Source organism: Orcinus orca, chromosome 11 (assembly GCF_937001465.1).
Source record: "Orcinus orca chromosome 11, mOrcOrc1.1, whole genome shotgun sequence".
NCBI classification, from domain to species: domain Eukaryota; kingdom Metazoa; phylum Chordata; class Mammalia; order Artiodactyla; family Delphinidae; genus Orcinus; species Orcinus orca.
In genome coordinates, this window is record NC_064569.1 from 42,325,700 (window position 1) to 42,343,174 (window position 17,475).

The 17,475-nt window shown below is 53.4% G+C and overlaps 1 protein-coding gene across 2 annotated transcripts in view; it reads right to left on the minus strand.

Moving 5' to 3' along the window:
• Nucleotides 1–4,284: 4,284 nt before the first annotated feature.
• KRT78 (keratin 78) overlaps nt 4,285–17,475 on the minus strand; it is a 29,504-nt gene continuing 16,313 nt past the window's right edge. For both annotated transcript variants that reach the window (XM_049694127.1, XM_004274286.4), the window contains 9 exons: nt 12,236–15,070; nt 11,662–11,876; nt 10,548–10,608; nt 9,980–10,075; nt 8,982–9,146; nt 8,497–8,622; nt 5,741–5,961; nt 5,125–5,159; nt 4,285–5,045 (listed from right to left, as the gene is read on the minus strand). In XM_049694127.1, the coding sequence (XP_049550084.1) occupies nt 4,786–5,045; nt 5,125–5,159; nt 5,741–5,961; nt 8,497–8,622; nt 8,982–9,146; nt 9,980–10,075; nt 10,548–10,608; nt 11,662–11,876; nt 12,236–12,601 (1,545 nt within the window). In that variant the 5' untranslated portion in view covers nt 12,602–15,070 and the 3' untranslated portion in view covers nt 4,285–4,785. The remainder of the gene's footprint in view (nt 5,046–5,124; nt 5,160–5,740; nt 5,962–8,496; nt 8,623–8,981; nt 9,147–9,979; nt 10,076–10,547; nt 10,609–11,661; nt 11,877–12,235; nt 15,071–17,475) is intronic.

The window sequence follows — 17,475 nt, forward strand, 5'->3', positions numbered from 1 at the left end:
CCTCAGGCTGCTGGGACCAAACATATCCCCAAGGGAGAAATGGGAGACATCAGTGTTAGTCAAGTGTTAGGACGAGGGAGTTTTGAGGACCTGAGTTAGAGATGATTCCTCCTCACCCACCTTAGCTTTCAGCAAGGAAGGGGCACCAAGAGGAGAGAGACTTGCCTGAGGAAGGAGCAGAGACAGCACTTGCTGTGGTCCTCACACAGCTGCCAGGGCTAGAGCTGGGACTCTCAGCAACTGTGTCCCCAGGATCCCAAAGGAAAGCACATGGGACCACCCCCACAGGAAGGCAGGCAGAGAGCGGGCTGCTCCAGGAGGCGGTGGGATCCTTTCCAGGGCCTCTGGGAGGCTACAAATGGCTCCCAGTTGCCTGAAGGAGTTGAACCCAGCCTCCCATGGAGGATGGGGGTGAAGGTGCTCACAGAACTAGTCCCTTAATGCCCAAGAAGGATTCTTCTCCCTGCTTAGAGTTAGAACACCAGGCACTTGGGGGAGCTGGGCTGGGAGATGAATCCCCACTGAGGTGTATGTCCTCGGGCAACATTCAACCTCTCTGGGCCCCTTCACCTCTGCCTATAAGCAAGGCCCGCCAGGGAAATCCTTTCAAAAATCACTGGCCCCCACCTCTAAACACACCCTTTGACATGGCCCTGCCCACCAGATGGACAAGACCCAGCTCCACCCACCAGTGGGCAGGCATCAGTCCCTCCCACTAGTAAGCCTGCACAAGCCTCTTAGGTCAGCCTCACCCACCAGGGTGCAGACACCAGAAGCAAGGGGAACTACAATCCTGCAGTCCATGGGACCACAAACACGGAAGTCGACAAAGTGAGATGGCAGAGGAATATGTTCCAGACGAAGGAACAAAATAAAACCCCAGAAGAACAACAAAGTGAAATGGAGATAGGCACTCTACCCGAAAAAAATTCAGAGTAATGATAGTAAAGATGATACAAGATCTCAGAAAAATAATGGAGGCACAGACAGAGAAGATACAAGAAATATTTAACAAAGAGCTAGAAGGTTTAAAGAACAAACAAACAGGGCTTCCTTGGTGGTGCAGTGGTTGAGAGTCCGCCTGCAGATGCAGGGGACACGGGTTCGTGCCCCGGTCCAGGAGGATCCCACATGCCGCAGAGCGGCTGGGCCCATGAGCCATGGCTACTGAGCCTGCGCGTCCGGAGCCTGTGCTCCGCAACGGGAGAGGACACAACAGTGAGAGGCCCGCGTACCGCAAAAAAAAAAAAAAAAGAACAAACAAACAGAGCTGAACAATAAAATAACTGAAGTGAAAAATACACTAGAAGGAATCAATAGCAGAATAAATGAGGCAGAAGAACAGAAAAAAAAAAATTGCTGACCCACCGTCCCAGAACTGAGCCATCACTTCCACTAACCTTTGTCTCCTGTCCCCGAGGCTATAATCACTTTCTCAGCTCCCTTATCTCTCCCCACGGAGCATGAGAGGGGGAGACAGTGGCAACTGGGGAAGGGAGTGATGTCAGCCATCTGAGTCAGGTGCAGCCAGGATGGTGACAGTAGAGTCAGCTGCAAACACACACTCCCCCTCTCCCCAGAGACTGACATCCTCCATCCATCCAGGCTTTGTGCCAGCAGCTGGTAACAGGCGCTCAGGCAGCCCAGGGCCCACTCTAACCGTTATTGCTTGGAGACCGTCTCACCAGTCCCAGCCCAGACAGCATGGAGCCACTGTGCCTCCTCCCGTCCAACTCTCCACTCATCTTTATACAGGACACCCAAACTCAGACCTTCTCAGTGTAGGAGGCGTGGTTCCCTCCCCACCTCTGCTGCTTGGACCAAGGGCTTCCATCTCTGAGACCTTCCCCTGTCCAGGGGCTCTCCCTGCACAGGACGCAAGGACAGAGGGGACAGAGCGCTGCTGCCGCTATGGAAAGGATGAAGGGAGACAGCCTATGGCATCAACCAGGCACCCAACGTGAGTCAGGCTGAGCGATAGGAAAGATGCAGAGGTGCAGAAAACAGCCACTGCCCGTGAGGAGCCCCATCCAGGGCAGCGCTTTCTCATCTAGTAGGAATAATTATTATAGTCGTCATTTATTGAGCACTTACTTTCCATGCAATAATGCATCCAATCCCTACGCTGGGGATGCTCCGTTTGCATCCTTTCTGCCCCAGATCCATTCCCTGACCTCCTTGACCCCTGCAGGCTGCTCCCTGCCTCTCTGGCTTCCGGAGGAGGGGGTTGGCCAAGGAGGGGACACTAGCAGGAGATCTGAGAGAGAGGTGGCTATTTCCTCCTGGCCCCCTCCCTGCTCCAGAGGTGGCTGCCTTCCTCTGTGATTACAGCTTCTTCCCATCCCCGCACCTCTATCACCCAATCAGTCATCCATGCTTCCTCTTGTCTCTTCAGCTCTACTCAGAGCCACCATCTCATCCTGATTTTCCTGGGACTGTCCTGCCTTAGCACTGAAAGTCCCACACCGTGGAAAACCCCTGGGCCCTGGACAAACAAAAGGTTGGCCACCCCTGCTCAGGGGGAGTGGGGGGATGGTGTGGGTGGCAATGGCTTCCCACAACTGCCTGCCTCTGGCCTCTCCGTCCTGTGTTTGTGCCCTTAGCCACATCCACACCTCTGTAAGGAATCCTTTCATTAAAGTCCATTTAGTTGAACTATCTTGGGTAAATTGGTTTCCTTCTGGGACCCTGAATGGTCCCATCCCCACACAGCCCGGTGAGGTAGGTATCATTATTACTAAAATCTTTTCACAGGTGAGGAAACTGCAGCACAAGGAGGTCAAGTACTTGGTCAAAGTCACACCACCAGTGAATAGCAGAGCCAGGATTCAAGCCCAGGAATTCTAGCTCCAGGGCCATGTGCTTACCCACTCATGTCTCTCTCATAGAAGGCAAAGGCTGAAAAGCTCCTTCTTAGATACTTTTGATGGAGAGAACTGTGGGTCTGAGAAAAGGGCTGACCTCCCCATAAAGGAGAGGGCAATGGCGTGACCTCCTGCAGCTCAGGCCATGGAGTTGGGAGTTGACCAGGTGGAGACAGGGAAGAGGGAAGGAGCAGTGCAGGAGCTGATGGGCTGCTGGAGAATGAGAAGGTGACCCTCCCGCCCTCTTAGCACCTGGCCCTGATGCCCACACTCCTGGCTTCATGCAGAGCTTCCTGCAGAAGAGGGAAGGAGAAGATGTTTCCAGGGTCATGTTCAGACAGGCCCAGAGATAGGATAAGCGCCAAGGGGCAGGAGGGATGGGGCATAGTTCCAGTCCCAAGTACCCATCAAGCCTCCAGGCACAAGCTGAGCTGCTGATCCCCATCCAGGGTGCAGGAGAAGAGCCTGCCCAGAGGTCCCAGGCTAATAGGAAACCTGCATTCCAGACAAGAACTGGATAGAAACAGAGCCAAGAACAGCAACGGGTGCAGCCAGACTGTGCCAGGGACAAGAAGGGTCTCGTGCATTCTGACATGGAGAATTGGGGAAGGTTTCCAGGTGGGACGAAAACTGGTGCAGACTTGGGAAGAAGGAGGAACAGGGATGAATGGGGCTGTCCTGGGTCAGGAGTAGAGCCCAGTGTAGGCAGTTAAGCAGGGAGCAAGATACAAGAGATACTAAAACATCAGTGGGATGGAGGAGATGGAGGGCATCCCAGGGAGCATAGTGGAGGGTTAGAAAGAATCCCTTGATGAGCTGATTGGGGTGAGGAGTGAGATGTCCACAGGACCTACCCAAACAACCATAGATATTCCATAAATTGCCTCCCGAGGAGAGTGAGCTGGGTAGCTGCATAGCTTTTGTTTTGCTGGGTGAGCTGTGCAATCCTGGGGCAGAGCTGAATTGCTGGAAGGAGCGGCAGAGAAGCCGCATATTGCCAAAAGGAGCCTTCATCTCTGGCCTGCAGCCTGTCCTCTAAAGGCCCTTTCAACACATATTTAAGGCTATGGCTTAGCACCATTGCTGAATTATTAACCTGCCCAGGAGAAGGGTCAGGTTAAAGCTCAGAGGCGAGAGATGGGGGTGAGGTGACAAGACCCAGGTTTGCCACCCTGGGTGGAGCTGGAGCCAGCACATCACTGGGAGGGGACTGGATGAAGTGACAGAACACAGAGGACCTCAGCACAGAGGGGTTGTGCAGGAGACACCAGGAACAGAAGGGGTGAGAAAGACACATTAGGAGGGCACAATAGGTCTGATCTTGTTTGCCAGAGTAGCCCTAGTCCTGGCACTCAATCAAATTTATGGGAGGGAGGGAGGGGGGAGGGGGAGGGAGAGCGAAAGGAAGACCCACTACCAGGAGAACTGGGTGCTGCTTTATTTCACAGGAAATAATTGGACAGAAATACAGAAATGGAGGCCCAGAGGCTGCTGAAGAGGGCAAGGATGGTGTCCCTTGGTTCCAGCCCTCAGGCTCTTGTCAGTGGGCCTCAGGCCTCTCCCTTGGGATGCGGATGCAGTCTGGCCAAGCCCAACCAGGAGTTTTCCTAGCTCGGCTGAAGGCTGTGGAGAGAGGAGAGGACGAGCCTGGCTGGAGGCTCGGCGCTGTGCTCCTTGGTTAGTGTAGGCAGCGGACAAATGAGATGCAAATCAGTACGCGGAACAAAGCCAGACTGGGCAAGCATTCAGAACAGCAGGCCGGACCCGACTGACTTCTGCAGAGCCCCCTGTGGGCTGGCTCGGGCTGTGGGCAGTGGACACAGAGCTGGCCATGCAGGGATGGGAGTGATAAGAGTGGGAGAAGAGCTGAGAGGGGTCAGGAAGGTGGGAGGGCGGGAGGAGCAAATGGCCTCCGGGTCACTCAGTATGTGATGGACGTCTTCAGACTTGACTCGACCGTCTTCTTCAGGATGGTGTGGCAGGTGGAGCTGGAGCCAGAGCCGGACACAGAGCAAGAGCCCAAGACAGGGCCCTGCCCAGAGCCCAGGATGACGTTGGAGTCACCGGTCACGATGCTGGAGCGGCTGGACCCAAAGCTGCCATTCCCGCCTCCGAGTCCACAAGTGCCCACCAGGCCACCATCTGCTCCTCCAGACACGATGGTGCTGCCTTGCCCAACAGCTGCCAGGAAAGGCACCAGGGTCACAGCAGGTCCTCGATTCCCCATGGGGTCCCTCTCCCAAAGTCCCCTGATACTCACAGATAGTGACTTGACCGGTGTACTCCCCAGACGTCCTGGGGGCAAAAGGACGAGAGGAAGAAATGCTAAGAAGGGCTGCAGAAAATATGTTCCCAGGTGCTTTTAAGCCTCTTAGAGCAGCTCGCCACCCTCTGAGCAGATAAAATCCCCAGTCCCCAATTTTAAATCCCTCCCAGCAGAATGGGTGGCCCTCGGTGGCTCACAGTGTCAAGAAACCTCTCAGCATCCTAGGGGCTTCCCTGGTGGTGCAGTGGTTGAGAATCTGCTTGCCAATGCAGAGGACACAGGTTCGAGCCCTGGTCCGGGAAGAACCCACATGCCACAGAGCAACTGAGCCCGTGCGCCACAACTACTGAGCCCACGCACCTAGAGCCCGTGCTCCGCAACAAGAGAAGCCACCGCAATGAGAAGACCGTGCAGCGCAACGAACAGTAGCCCCCGCTCGCCACAACTAGAGAAAGCCCGCTTGCAGCAACGGAGACCCAACGCAGCCAAAAATAAATAAATAAATTTATTTTGAAAGAAAGAAAGAAATCTCTCAGCACTCTGTGTTGGCCTTGCACCCCCCCACCCCCACCTCCGTCACACATCCTCAGGGCCCTCTGACCAGCCCCACCTGCTCTCCTCGCCCTCCAGCAGCCTGCGGTAGGTGGCGATCTCCACATCCAAGGAGAGCTTCGAGCTCATCAGCTCCTGGTACTCGCGCAACAGCCGCGCCACGTCCTGCTTGGCGGTTCTCAGAGCGGCCTCCAGCTCGGCCAGCTTGGTCTGAGCATCCTTGACGGCCAGCTCCCCACGCTGCTCGGCATGGGCGATGGCAGCCTGCAGTTTGGCATTCTAGACAGGGGTAGAAATAAGGGAGGAAGTGGCTGTAAGCCCGACACAGACTCCCAAAGCACCTACTGTGGATATAACTTAAAGGCTGAGATGGACCATAATCTCAAGAGCTCAAAATTATTCCTGGCCATGGCCAGCTCTTCTCATTCTCAAAGAGAGTATTGCCTCTTCTGCTTCTTTAACTCCCAGAGTGGGTTAAGTAGCATCTCAAAAACGTCAGGTCCATCAAGAACTTCAGAAAATAATCTTATTTGGAGATAGGGTCTTTGCAGATGTAATTAGTTAAGGATCTCAAGATGCTATCACACTGTATTTAGGGTGAGCCCTATATCCAGTGACTGGTGTCCAAGAAAAAGATGAGACAGACACTGAGATGACGCCGTGTGAAAATGGAGGCAGAAATGGGAGTGATGCACCACCAGACGAGGAATGCCAAGGAACTTCCGGAGCCACCAGAGGCCAGGAAGAGGTGAGGAAGGATTCCCCCAGCTCCTTCAGAGTGAGTGTGGCTGCCCGCACCTGAGTTCAGACTTCTAACCTCCAGAACTGACAGAATAGATTTCCGCTCTCTCAAGCCACCAAGTCTGTGACACTTTGTACGGCAGCCACAGGAAATGAATGCAGCTCCTGCTCCACTTTCTCCCATGATCTTCCCCTATTTCTCCCCACCCTGTCGACCCTCAGCACCTTCCCTGCAGCACTTTCTCTCTCCTAGGGTACTTAAAGCTCTTCCCGTCCCGTACGGGTCATTACCTACAAGTCTCCTCTTGAGGGCCACGTGTCCTTGAGGCTTTTGGAACAGCCCCATTTCAAATACTTTATCCTGATGTTGTCAGAGTCTCATGGGCCTCAGTTTGGGGTCTGAAAAACATTCTCTGTGCTCACCTCTCCAATCCGACAGAAAACTCCTAGAGGAAGGACAGCATCCCTGTCCAATCAGCCATCTAGTTGATTTTCCCTCACGTTCGGTTCAAGAAAGAAGACATTCCCTAAAGGCTCTCTTTCACTTACCACAAAGCACCCCATGGATGAGGAACAGGGTCTCCATTCTACAGGTGAAGAAACTGAGGCTAGGAAAGGAGGTGAGTGGCGGAGCTGAGACCCTAACCCAGAACAGCTGAGGCCCAGTCCACCACTCTTACTGTAGCCTCAGTTCATCAGGCTTGTGCATGAAAAGGAGGAGTGAGAGGGGGCTGTGACCCCAAGAAGGATTCTCCCAGGAAAGGCACCTTGCTATGCAGGGGGGACTGTGTTTCCCAGACATGGGGACATAGTGACTCTCCTAAGTGCTGGCCACTGGTCTCTGAGACTCCACACACTTCATTGTCACCTGGGTGAACTTAGTTGAGAAAGCAGGTTTCTTGCCTCCACCTTTTTTTGTGTGTGTGGTACGCGGGCCTCTCACTGTTGTGGCCTCTCCCATTGCGGAGCACAGGCTCCAGACGCACAGGCTCAGCGGCCATGGCTCATGGGCCCAGCCGCTCCGCGGCATGTGGGATCTTCCCGGACAGGGGCACAAACCCGTGTCCCCTGCATCAGCCGGCGGATTCTCAACCACTGCGCCACCAGGGAAGCCCTCTTGGCTCCACCTTTAGAGACTCAGATTCCCTCTCTCTGGTGGGAAGCCCAGGAATCTGCATCTTATCAGACACCCCCAGAGAACCCCAAAGCTTCCAGAGCAAAAAGTCCACATTTATGGGCAAAACACCGTGGCAGCAAATTGAGTAATAGGACCTGGTCACCCGCATCTCAGGTCCTTCCTCACACTCTGAAGGAGAGCAGGTCAGAATGGTTGGAGACTGAGTCTGGCCTTTGAATGGTCTGTGCTTGCATGTGGACAGGCCACCCATGGCTTGAGAGTCAGGCTGAAGTGCTTGAGGAAACCGCCAGACTCTGTGGTCTCAGCTCTCAACCCTCTGTTGATCCCAAAAAAACGATGCTTTGGGCTTGGGGAAAGTGAGGGCAAAGACACTTGAAAACTTAAGAATCTGTAATCCTCACACCTAGAAGTCAGGTCTCCAGGAGAAGCAGGAACCCACCTCCCTGCCCTTGCCATTTTCTCCCTCCACCTCTCCCAGCTCCTCACACCCACAGCATCACCTGACCCTAAGGGGGTCTCGGCACCCCACCGTCCTGCCCATGTCCCCCGCTCCCTGAGATCCTGGTACTCTCCCTCCCTAACACGGGACCAGGAAATTCAGCGTGTGGCCTTAGAGTCCTTACTGGGCTTGACGAGTAAGTATCAAAAGAAGAGATAAGAAAAGAGATGAATGAACCCTCTCCCCAAGGAGCTGAAAGCAAGATGTGCATGTAGACATGGAATGCAGCGTGAGGGCTGGGGCCAGGGTTGGCAGTGCAGAGCCCATGCAGCTAGAATTCCCAGGAGAGCTGAACGCCTCTGAAACAGGGCTTGAAGTTCTCTCCACCCCAAATTAGCCAAACCCCCAGCCAGTTATCAAAGTTTCACACAAACCCAGCAGTGACCCTGGCACAAAGGTGGTAAGACAGAGGGCTTGGGGGCTCTGGCACCCTCACCTGCTTTTTGAGGTTCTCAGTCTGACTCTGCAGCTTCTGAATTGCCTGCTGCAGCTGAGTGATCTGGACTTTGGTCCCCTTCATTCGGTCCCCGTGAAGCTGGGCAGACACCTGAAGCTCCCGGTACTGATGGGGGATGGGGTGACACCGTCAGTGGAGAGGACCCTCACCTTTGACCCCAAGACCATGAGGAACACCATGGCCCCGGTTCTCTGCCTCCTTACATCCTCATTTGGGAAGCGGGTTAAAACGCTTGGAAAACCAGGACACGGTGGGATGTGGTTGCGGAAGTCTGGGCTCATCTCCCACAATTTCCCTGCATTGCCTCCCTCCTGGAGAGGGGAAACATGGTGCCCACCCAGCCCTGGTGCTTCAGAGAGGTTATTACAACTGCCCAACGGGACCAAGGTGGACGACCACCCTGGGGGGGCAGGCAGGGAGACCCAGCCATTTCCAGCATGGTGCCTGTCCCCCGGCCCTGGCACCTTGGTCTGGTACAGCATCTCAGCCTCGGCTTTGCTGGTCCCAGCGATCTCCTCGTACCGGGCACAGACCTCGGTGATGAGGTCTCTGAAGTCCAGGTGGCGGTTGTTTTCCATGGACAACACCACAGACATGTCGCTGGCCTGGGTCTGCAGCTGGCCCAGCTCCTGTGGGGAAGACTGACTCAGTGTCCGTTGGCCCCCCAGCTCCCTTTCCCCTTGGAGCCCCGGGCAGGTGGGCAGAGTGCCCTCTTCCTTCGGAGGCAGCCCTCCTTCGTGCCGGGTGACAATGAGCACACCCTGCCCTCTGCAGGGCTGTGTCCTTTTCTGGAATTGAGGGCTGTCCAACGACTCGTGGACATTAAAGGAACGTGTCCAGCAGGGTCTGAAATCACCTGGTCCCCATCACTCCCCTGACCTCCTAACACATCCTCTCTCTTGTTCCCATTGCTCCAGTCACAGCAGCCTCCTTGCATTTCCTCAAAGACACCAGCACCCTCTGCCTGGAATCCCAGATTCCCCACTGTGTGTCTGTCTTCCTCACTTCCTTCAGATCTTGGCTCAGATTTTGTCTTCTAAATAAGGCCATGCCAACCACCCTATTTGAAATTGCCACCTGCCCTACCCCCCGGCCACATTCCCAATCCTCCTTTCCCTGTTCTAATTTTCCTTATTCCCATAGTATTTATCACTTTCTAACATACTTGGTCATTTATTTATTTACTAGGTCTAGTGTTTATTGTCTGTCTCCCAATAGAAAGCAAGCTTCATGATTTTTGTCTGGTTGTTCACTGGTGTATCCCCAATACCTAGTAATTCACATGGTACATTCTCAGTAACTGTTTATCAAAGGACTGAATGACCGGCATCTAATTCACTCTAACCAGGCTTCACCTCCCAGCCACTCCCACTATTGCCACAGGAGCCTGCCCACCCTGTGCCCTTCCCTCCCGCCCACCTGCCCCTGGCAGACCATCACTTCTGCCCTTAGTGATCCATACTTCTTCATACAGACGCCTCAAGAAGCAGATGTACTCTTTCAGAGCCTCCACATTGCCTTCCAACTCCATCTTGCTCGAGAGAACTCCATCCACATCCTGGGGACAGGAAGATAAAAGCCATATACCCCCACTCCCTCTTTGGGGGTCCCACTCTGACCCAGGAGTTCTGTTCACACACTGCCCAACACCTACCCCATGGCCATCTCCAGCTCCCATTCCTTCCTCCTCCAGCCCCGCCCTGCCCTGCTCTCTCTTTTGCCTGACACTGACCCACACCACCTTCAGGAAGCCTTCCCTGATTCATCCTAACCAGTCCTGTTTCTTCCACTCCCTCCCCATCCTCTCCCACAGTGACACCAGAGCTCATCACATAGTCCCTCAGTTGGATCTTGTCCTAGGGTCCCCCTGCGTCTACGTAGACGTCCCATTTCCTCAGAGGGTCCCTAGAGGCAGTGTGACAGCATGTCGTGCGTGAGGATCTCCCACCCACTGCCCTCCCAGCCCAGGACTGGGCTCTGTGCACGGTGGATGCTCGGGGTTCAGGTAGAGCAGCTGACCCCACCCTCACCTTTTTGAGGACCACGAAGTCTTTCTCCAGTGTGGCGCACCTGTGGGCCTCCCGTTCATACCTGCCAAGTAAGTATAGAAAGACGCTGCCTGGAGTGCCGGCATCAGAGCCCAGGCCCCTCTCCAAGTACACCCTCCCTGCAAAGGCCACTCTGCTTTAGATGCTCCAAAGCAGGACACGCCACCAGCCTGCTTCTCTGCTCTTCCATCAGGAAGCTTTGTCATGTCTTATGTCCCTCTTCACTCTTTCAGCCCAGGTCGACTTGTGACATCATGCGACTTTGCTTCATGTTTATAAGGTACATTCAAACGCTCTTCTCACTTACCACGCACAATCATCATCTGAAGCAGGCATTTTGGATTTTATTAGAGAGATTACAAGATGTGCCCAAGTCCTAGATAATTAGGTGGCCCAGGCAGATCTAAAACACAGGTCTCCTGGCCCCAATCTTTCCAGGACCTTCCACCTGTGTCCTGGAGCAATGCTCCCAATGTTTCTGGAAGGTAAGAAAGGCAAGTGGCATTTTCCCAGTCCACAGATGTGGAAACTGAGGCTGGGAAAGGTAAGATGCCTTGCCCAAGGCCACACAGCTATTCCTTGTTCACAGTCACTAACCCCAAGCCTCCTGTTGGTCCAGGGCTCTCTCCATACCACCAGGTGACCTGGCGGGGAACCCAGAACCACAGCCTACCTGTGAGTCATGCCACAGGCCTAGGGATGTTCCCACTAATGAATTCTCTTCCACCTCTGAGACCAGAGAATGTCTGAGTCACTTTGACCCACAGCCTGCTCAACAGAAATTTCTCAAGAAAAGAACCCACATAGGCATTGTTTAATAAGCCCCTGCCAGCCTTGACCAGAAATGTGGCCCTCGTAACTGGGGCCTGCTAGAATCGAGGCTCTCCAGTCCTGGGTATCAGGGGCTGTGGGACCACTTACTTGCAGCAGGTGGGGCCCCCTGAGAATCAGAGGGAATGGGGATGCGGAGGGGCTAGAGGGGAGGCCGGTCATGTGACACTGGGAGCTCAGCAGTGAGATACCCTCTGGCTGACAGCCTGATTCAAGCCCTCCCAGCCCCCATCCAGGGCCCATGGGGATGCTGCGTTTTGCCTACTTGGCTTTATACTCCTCCTGCTGGTACTGGCAGGACTTCAGCTCGGCGTCCAGAGACACCCGTTCTCCCTGCAGCTGCTCCAGCTGCTTCCTGAGCTGGAACAGACAGTCCTCGAAGAAAGACTGCAGGGCCTGGGGACTGTCACTCAACTCCTGCTGCTGCAGCAAGTCCCACTTGGTCTCCAGGACCTTGTTCTGCTGCTCCAGGAACCGCACCTACAGCACAAACAGCGGGTCCCTGAGGCAAGCCCCTGCCGGACTCCCTGGGCACAGCCTCTGGGAAATAAAGCCTGAGCAACCCTCTAGCCAGCCCGGAGCCTTTAAGCCTTTGATAAATATTTTCCAACACACTAAATGAATTATAATGACATTTTTATAAAGGGAATTTCAAAACACTAATTAAACAGAGCCTCAGCATAACCAGAGAGCCTCCAGTTAGACCACAGGAGGGACTTCCTTGCTGCAGAAGTGATTAGAAAACTAGTAGGAGACCAGACTTCCCCATTCCCAAGTCCATCGAGAACAGCTCCTCGAGGGAGTCACAGAGACAGGGGCTTAGCTGAGTTCACCCTCACCTTGTCAATGAAAGAAGCAAACTGGTTGTTGAGGGTTCTGATCTGTTGGGTCTGCTGAGTCTGAACCACCTGGAACTGGGGGTCGATCTCAATCTTCAGTGGGGTCAGCAGATTCTGGTTGATGGCCACTTCCTGGATGCCTCCCGGAGGGCACGGGGAAAGCCCAGGCCCACCGATCCCCTCCCCATACCTCACCCCTAGCCTTCCCCTTGAACCCCAGGCCCTCCCACGAGAGCCTCCTTGGCACCCCCCAAAGGAACTGAGGCTCCTGCTGCTGAAGTTGACCCTGCCTCGGCCCCCCGAGCGAGCAGAACAGGCTGAGCAAGCACTGAAGCCCCTCTGGGCCCGGCAGGGAGAGAGAGACATGGCAGAGACTGAAGGTTTCACAGCTACAGAGGATCCTCAAGGTGTGTGTGTTCCTGCCCTGAGGCCCCGGGACGGCACAAGACTTTTATCTCCTCCCGTGCCTGGGCTGGGTCTTGGAGAGCAAGATGCTCTTGGCCTGAGTGTGTCTGTCACTGACTCCAGCTGGCCTCTTCTGACACGCCTGGGGAATAGGTGCCTGGCAAGTGCAGAGCCCAAGGAAGAGACCCAGAGCCTGCCCTCAGAGCTCCCAGGCTATAGGAGGGATGGGCACATTCTGAAGACCAGGAAGTAGCCAGAGACCTGGATTTCAGTGCTGGGGGATGGGGAGAGATGGCCCTGAGCAAACTTCCTGAGGGTCATTCAAGGAAGGCTTCCTGGAGGAGGAGATGGGGAAGAAGGGAGGCACATTCAAAGGGAAAAGAAGATGGAGGGGGTTCAGATGGAGCCCTTGAGTGCCCTGCAGATGCTGGACAGAGGAGTGCATCTTCCCGAGGGAGGGTCTACATTCGAGAGTAGGAGGAGGAAGGCACTTTGCAGCACAGGAGAAGCCAGGAGGTTAATAGAGGTGTTATTGTCATCGTTAGCTAAAAGACACTGCAGGGCTTCCCTGGTGGTGCAGTGGTTGAGAGTCCGCCTGCCGATGCCGGGGACATGGGTTCGTGCCCCGGTCCGGGAAGATCCCACGTGCCGCGGAGCGGCTGGGCCCGTGAGCCACAACTACTAAGCCTGCGCGTCCGGATCCTGTGCTCCACAACGGGAGAGGCCACAACAGTGAGAGGCCCACGTACCGCAAAAATAAATAAATAAATAAGTAAAAGACACTGCAGGATTTGGAAATGAAACAGAAAAACAGGGTACCCAAGTCCCTCCTCTTGCCCAACGCAGCAATCATCCATGAGGCGCCACCCCACTCAAACCAGCCATCTGCACCCGGGGGGGCGGGGAATGGAGCATTTCCAAGCCCAGCCTGTGTCCCTTTCACAAACACACAGCACTAGGCACATCCACTTGGGTCCAGCACTGTGCCTGTCAACACATCAGAGGATCCCAGGCTCTGAAATAAAATGTACATTTAGAGACATACCTTCCCTGGGGACTGGGAGCAAAAACAGGAGTTTTGAGGCTCGCTTGCAGGATAGATTCCGTCTCCGCCCTGAGAGTCTGCTAATTGGAGTAGCCCCAAGGTTCATCATTCAGCAGGCCTCCCACCAGGTGGAGGACCCGAGATGGGAGGCATCCAGCCACCTCCACTGCTGCCCTCCCACTGCTGGCAAGGAGGGCCGGCATCTCTGATTTTTAGAAATTTCCAAAATGTCTTCTTTACAAGGCGGGAGGGCTATTTCTCCCTGTCCCTCCCCCGCTTTCTTAGAGCCTGATGCACCCTGAAGCTGGGATACTGGGCCTTTGATAATGCAACTCAAAGCCAGGACAAACAGAGACTCAGCATAATAAACACTCAAGAGATGTGCTATGAGGAAGTCAGTCCTAGCAATGCAAACAATCCCATAGATGTTCCACCCCCCGGGACCAGACAATGGTGAGCGCATCTCCCCTCCCTCCAGAGGATTAGAAACCCCATCTGGCAGATGGCATCCCGGAAGGAAACTGAATGACAGATGACGAGGTCAGGTCTTCTGTGGGGAAAGCAAAGGAGATCAAGGGACTGAAGGCTCAGGTGAGGAAGAGAAGAGGAGAAAAATGATCCAAGCAGAGATTCAGGGACACAGAGGAGAGAGGAGGCAACGTGGAGCAGCCTCAGAGTCTAGAAAGAGAATGTGGAAAATGGGTTGAATCCCACTGAGGACCCACCTCCAAACCCTACCCCCTGGGGACCACTTTGCAGAGGCAAGGAGGGCCGGGTGCCTTCCTCCCACAAACATTCTTAAGAAAGATCTCCGTGGGCTGGAGTCTACCACCCCTCTCCACTGGTACTGAGGGTGAAGGGCAGAGGTCACACTTGGAACGGGGCCTAATGTACCTCCCTGGAACTTCCCCTTGTTTGTAATATTATAGAACATTAGAGCCAGAGAGCTTCAGGGTCCTCCGGTACAATGCCCTTGTTTTACACTTAAGAACTCTGAGGACCCATAGGGTGTAGTGCAGGGTGCAAAGGCTGTGCAGCCTCGAGTAACCTAAGAGATTGCACCAGATGACCGCGGAGCCTACTTTGACCTGTCACTCTGTGGTTTGAGTGACTGGCTCAAGGCCACCTACACAGCTGATCAGGCTGGAGCCAGGGCTCCCACCCAGCTCAGACCACTGCCCCACAGAGCAGCCCACTAAACAAACCTTTGATCATGACTCCACAATGCCTGCCTTGTCCACCCCCGCATCAAGCTCAGGGTCTGGCTTACGCTAGGCATCCAAAGTACTTGTTTAAGAGATGAATTCTTATCCATGACAGTTACAGCCAGGGACCTTCATGAATCCCCGTGAGTTCTCAAACACTGCTGGAACACATGTTTTCCCCTATTTAAAAAAAAATCATGCTGTGATGGAGAGAATGAAAAAATGGCTTGGACGTTTGAATGCCAGGCCCCTCGGAGGCTGAGTGGTACACACAAAGGTACGCAAAGGGACCCCGATCACGCAGCAGCAAAAGTCCAAATGGCTGGAATCGTGAACTTAACGTTAAACCCAGCATGCAACCACAGGGGTCCCCAACCCCCGGACCACGGACCAGTAGCTGTCCACGGCCTGTTAGGAACCAGGCCATGAACCGCTACGTGTCCACAGCAGGTACACAGTGGGAGGTGAGCAGCGGGGCAAGCAAGCGAAGCTTCATCTGTATTTACAGTCGGTCCCATTGCTCGAATTACCGCCTGAGCTCCGCCTCCTGTCAGGTCAGCAGCGGCATTAGATTCTCATAGGAGCACGAACCCTACTGTGAACTGCCCATGCGAGGGATCTAGGTTGCGCGCTTCTTATGAGAATCTAATGCCTGATGATCTGAGGTGGGGCTGAGGCGGTGATGCTAGCCCTGGGGAGCGGCCGCAAATACAGATTATCATTAGCAAAGAGGTCGGACTGCACAGAGACCATAATAAATCAGTTGCTTGCAGACTCATATCGAAACCCTGTCAGTGAGTGGCAAGTGACAATTAAGCTGTGACTTAGAGTAAACTGGACATAAGCAACACACCCTGGGTGTCACTGTCTCCCATCACCCCCAGACGGGACCATCTAGTAGCAGGAAAACAAGCTCATGGCTCCCACTGACTCTGTGTTATGGTGTTGTATAATTATTTCATTATATATTACAATGTAATAATAATAGAAATAAAGTGCACAATAAATGTAATGCGCTTGAATCATCCCAAAACCATCCCCTGTCCCCATCAGTGGAAAAATTGTGTTCCATGAAACCGGTCCCTGGTGCCAAAAAGTTGGGGACTACTGCTCAACCACACCTCATGCTCTACAGTCCCTGCCCACCCCAGTCCTGCCTTCGAGAATGCCCTGGCCAATGCAGCTTCTTGTAGCTCCCCAGCAGCCCCTACTCTTACTGCTCCACCCTGAGTTCACCCCTGGCCACAGCTACAACTCCTCAATCTCTTTCTCTCTAATTGCCCTCAAGCCTGTTCTGCTTGTGAAGCGGATTTTTTGACCCAATAGCCATTTATCCACATTTATTTATTGACTCAACAAGATATGATTGAGCACCTTCTATGTGCCGGGGCCTATGCTGAGAGTTAGGAATTTAGCAGAGAACAAGGCCCAGCCCCTGCACCAAGAAAGCTTAGAGTCTAGTAGAGAAACACAGAACAGGTAATTAGATACGTATTTGATTGCAATTATGATAAGGAGAGAAAAGTACAGGGCATGAAAGAGGCCTAATCTAGTTTAGCCCCTAATTTATTCTCGAACATGCCAGGAGCACTCCTGCCTCAGGGCCTTTGCACTCGCTGTTCCCTCTTCCTGGAATGCTCCTTCCCAGATCCCCGTATAGCTACAAGTCAATTTCTCTGGTTGTCCTAAACCAAAAGTGCAACGCTGAGGCCATCCTTCATCTGACACTTCTTACCCCTTCCCTGCTTTATCTCTTTCCATTTAGCACTTAGCGCTTCCTAACATACCGTATATTTCACTTACTCATTTTGTTTGTCAATCTTCCTGCACTAGAATATCATTTCCACAAAGGTAGGGATTTGGTCTCTTTGCTCACTTCTGTAACCTCTGCACTTAGAACACTGCCTGACATACAGTAGGTGCTCAGTAAATACTTGTTAAATGAATGATTCCCCATTCAATTTCATCTTGTTGATTTCCTTCCATCTTTTAACCCCTGGATATCCTTGTGAATCTCAATTCTGTTCTCCAAAGCACTGATCACTCCCCATCTCACTCCCCCACAAGGTTGGGAGCAAGCAAACATGGTAGTGTGTGTGTGTGTGTGTGTTATTGAGCTCCTGCTGTGGGCTGAGCACTGAGCTAAATGGTACAGGAGACATAAAAGATGGATAAGGCGCCATCCCCATCCTGAAAGAATATATAGTCCCGTGGAGAATACACATATGAACAAAGAATGGGGGAAACGATCTGAGAAAGAGTGCACTGGGTTGCAAGTGGGCATGTTGGTGTAATAGCGAGGGATTCCTCTTTTTACCTGGACCCTCCTCTTGTCCTTGGAGGAAAACAAGGACAGAGCCTTGTGGCATGCCACTAGAAACCCTTCCTCTGCGGCTTTACATCCCCCCAGTGTATGTCCTTTGGATGCTATGCTCAGCTCTTTGGGAATCTACCCACCTGTACTTTTATCTAAGAACTCTACATATGGTAAGCATTTGATCCTAACAACCCTATGAAGTTGGTACTATGATTATCACCACCTTGCAGAGGGAACAAATAATTTTCCCAAGGCCACACAGCTAGTA